The sequence below is a fragment of the Sardina pilchardus genome, chromosome 22 (genome assembly GCF_963854185.1).
Source record: "Sardina pilchardus chromosome 22, fSarPil1.1, whole genome shotgun sequence".
NCBI lineage: Eukaryota > Metazoa > Chordata > Actinopteri > Clupeiformes > Clupeidae > Sardina > Sardina pilchardus.
The window spans coordinates 6694754-6697253 of NC_085015.1; the positions used below are offsets into that span (position 1 = coordinate 6694754).

Here is a 2500-nt window from a genome sequence, read left to right on the forward strand (position 1 = left end):
TCCAAAAAGTCAGCCTTTGGGCTGTTGACACTGGATTGGCCATATTGCCAGTCAGGGTTCAAGGGTTCATAAAGGGGTGTGGGGGGGTGGGATTGTTTTGTAGGGCTTTTGATAGTGGTTATTACACTCTTGTTAAGTACCTACCACAAAAAAAAATTGGGTAAAAAAAATAATTTTAATCATTTTTGAGAGTTTTTTGTAGCTGGGGTCAAATTGACCCCAAGGACAACGAACGTCGTAAGATTTTAGGACAACATGAGGGTTAATAAGTAGGCCTATATCAAAAGAGATCAGAGTGTGAGCAGCCTACTGCAGGTCCAGGCCTCGGGCACCTGTGGTCAGCTGAGCCAATAGGCATAAACTTTGTAGGAGAAATAAGCGATCTGTTCTTCTCCATAAAGCATGAGTGCTAGTTGCTCACCCTTATAGCTTTTTTGCTTTGCATTTGTTGAGATATTATTTCTTGCAAGTTCTTGTAGCCGAACTAAGTCCATAAAGTTGCTGATGTAAGTGTAGCGTCTCCCTGTGTGTCTTCAGCTCTGCAATGTGCTTTCAGGTGAAGCACAGGTGCAATAATTGAGTAGCCTCCTGGTCGTGTATTCTTTGAGGGGCAGTGGTCAGGGTTAAGGATGAGGGTCCAATAAGGCCCTGGGGGACATGCGTTTTGGAGGCTGACTTTTCATTGACGACTTTTCACACACTCTTTTCAACCTTTATGATGAAAAGCAGCATGTAGATTCAGTATATCACTTGTTTTATACACATTTTACAGATGTACTGTAATTAATCTTTTACAAGCATATATGGGAATGAGCATACTGTAGCTGGGGAAGTTTGTGGGTAACGGCACAGTCATGAGCCATGACTCATGGTTAAAGTGACACCAACTGAAACTACAATTCTTTATTTTTTTAAATAAAGACAAATAAGTTTGGCTATAACAACTACAAACAAATGTTAAGTTAATGACACTGAACAGTACGTTAAAATAATGTTTCCAAAATCATTTCAGCGGTTCATCAACTCATGACAGGGTGAACAGCACTTCTGCTTTCACTTCGTGGCCCTCTATCGGCTATAACCGCACTAAGTAACTTTATGTGGTGGGGTAGTGTATCGATGAAATGAGTTTCTCCCACAGTCCTGTGTAAGGATATACAGTCGATAAAAAATAATAAATGAGTATGCTACATGTTTTCACAGGGTATTATTACTGAACATTAGCCTTTTTGTTTTAGTAGTATCATTGTTTGTAAGTGACAAAAGCACTGGTGTGTTTGTTTGTGTACATTTCCATGACAGCAGTGATGTCTATTGTAGTCAAAAATGATGCTTTTACATTTTAGGCTGGACTTACACCACATGCTCTTTAAGCAATTTCATAGTTGTCAGTTCACAGTATTTTTACTGGACTTTGCACTTTTTTTATTATCATTACAATTCTTTGTAAGTTTTGTACTTAAGTTGGGGGGGGGGGTGTTAAATATGTGGTATCTTGGTATAGATGTGTGTGTTTGTCTCCATGCTCACAGGAGAAGCAGACATGAGCCTCCAGACTTTGCTGTGTGTGACGGTGCTGCTCTGCAAATTTACAGGTGAGTGTGTGTGTGTGTGAGAGAGAGAGAGAGAGAGAGAGAGAGAGAGAGAGAGAGAGAGAGAGAGAGAGAGTAAATAGCCCAGGCTCGGACTGGCAATCTGTGCAACAGGGCAAATGCCTTTTGGGCCGGTCCACATGTGGATTCATTCACAGGCTCCGAGATGCATTGGTATCACAGGCTATGAGGTTTGTAGCCAAGGCTGCAGACAAATAGGTCTACACTAAACTGCAAACGTTTTCACTAAATCACATTTAGTAATAGTGATATTGATGTTCCGTAATCATGCCTCTCCCAACAGTGCGAAGCTACTTGCGCTGCTAGTCCAAATAAAGATTGTGTTCATAGTGTAGCCTAATGCAAAATTTGTTCAAATTATTGTTATTTGAATGTGAATAATTTTCTGTTGACTTCTGCTGACATTCACACCCGCGGATGTGCGAGGAGATATTGCTTTCTTGAACCAAATATAAGTCTCCTACAAGATATAGTAAAACGCAGAACGTTCAAGCATCGCTACACTCACATTACGTCTTTTTTCTCATTTGGGCCACAAATTACTATACTGCAAGGTATTCTGACACAACCAGAAATCCATCTGACATGAAATAATGCCCCACTCATCAACAGCCATAAGAGTATTTGTTAAATTAGTCTATAAATATGAATACTTTGCATCTTAGGCTATGGTGCGCTGTATATGATGAGCCCAAATACAGCTGGGGTCATTCATTTACATACACATGCTAAAGTTGACTATAAAAAGAGGTAAAAATTGATCTTAATGCCTTAATTAAAAAAAATAGGGAAAATCCACCCTTTAAGAACACCAGTTTTTTTTGTGGAGGAATAATATATCCTAAATAAATAAATGTTCTTCCTTAAAATACTGGGGCCATAAGTAT

At 39.4% G+C, this 2500-nt stretch overlaps 1 protein-coding gene across 1 annotated transcript in view; it reads left to right on the top strand.

Moving 5' to 3' along the window:
• Positions 1 to 2500, top strand: part of LOC134070066 (tryptase-2-like) — an 8006-nt gene that overhangs the window by 1136 nt on the left and 4370 nt on the right. Inside the window, exon 2 of the mRNA XM_062526273.1 lies at positions 1533 to 1595. Within this exon, the coding sequence (XP_062382257.1) occupies positions 1544 to 1595 (52 nt within the window). The 5' untranslated portion in view covers positions 1533 to 1543. The remainder of the gene's footprint in view (positions 1 to 1532; positions 1596 to 2500) is intronic.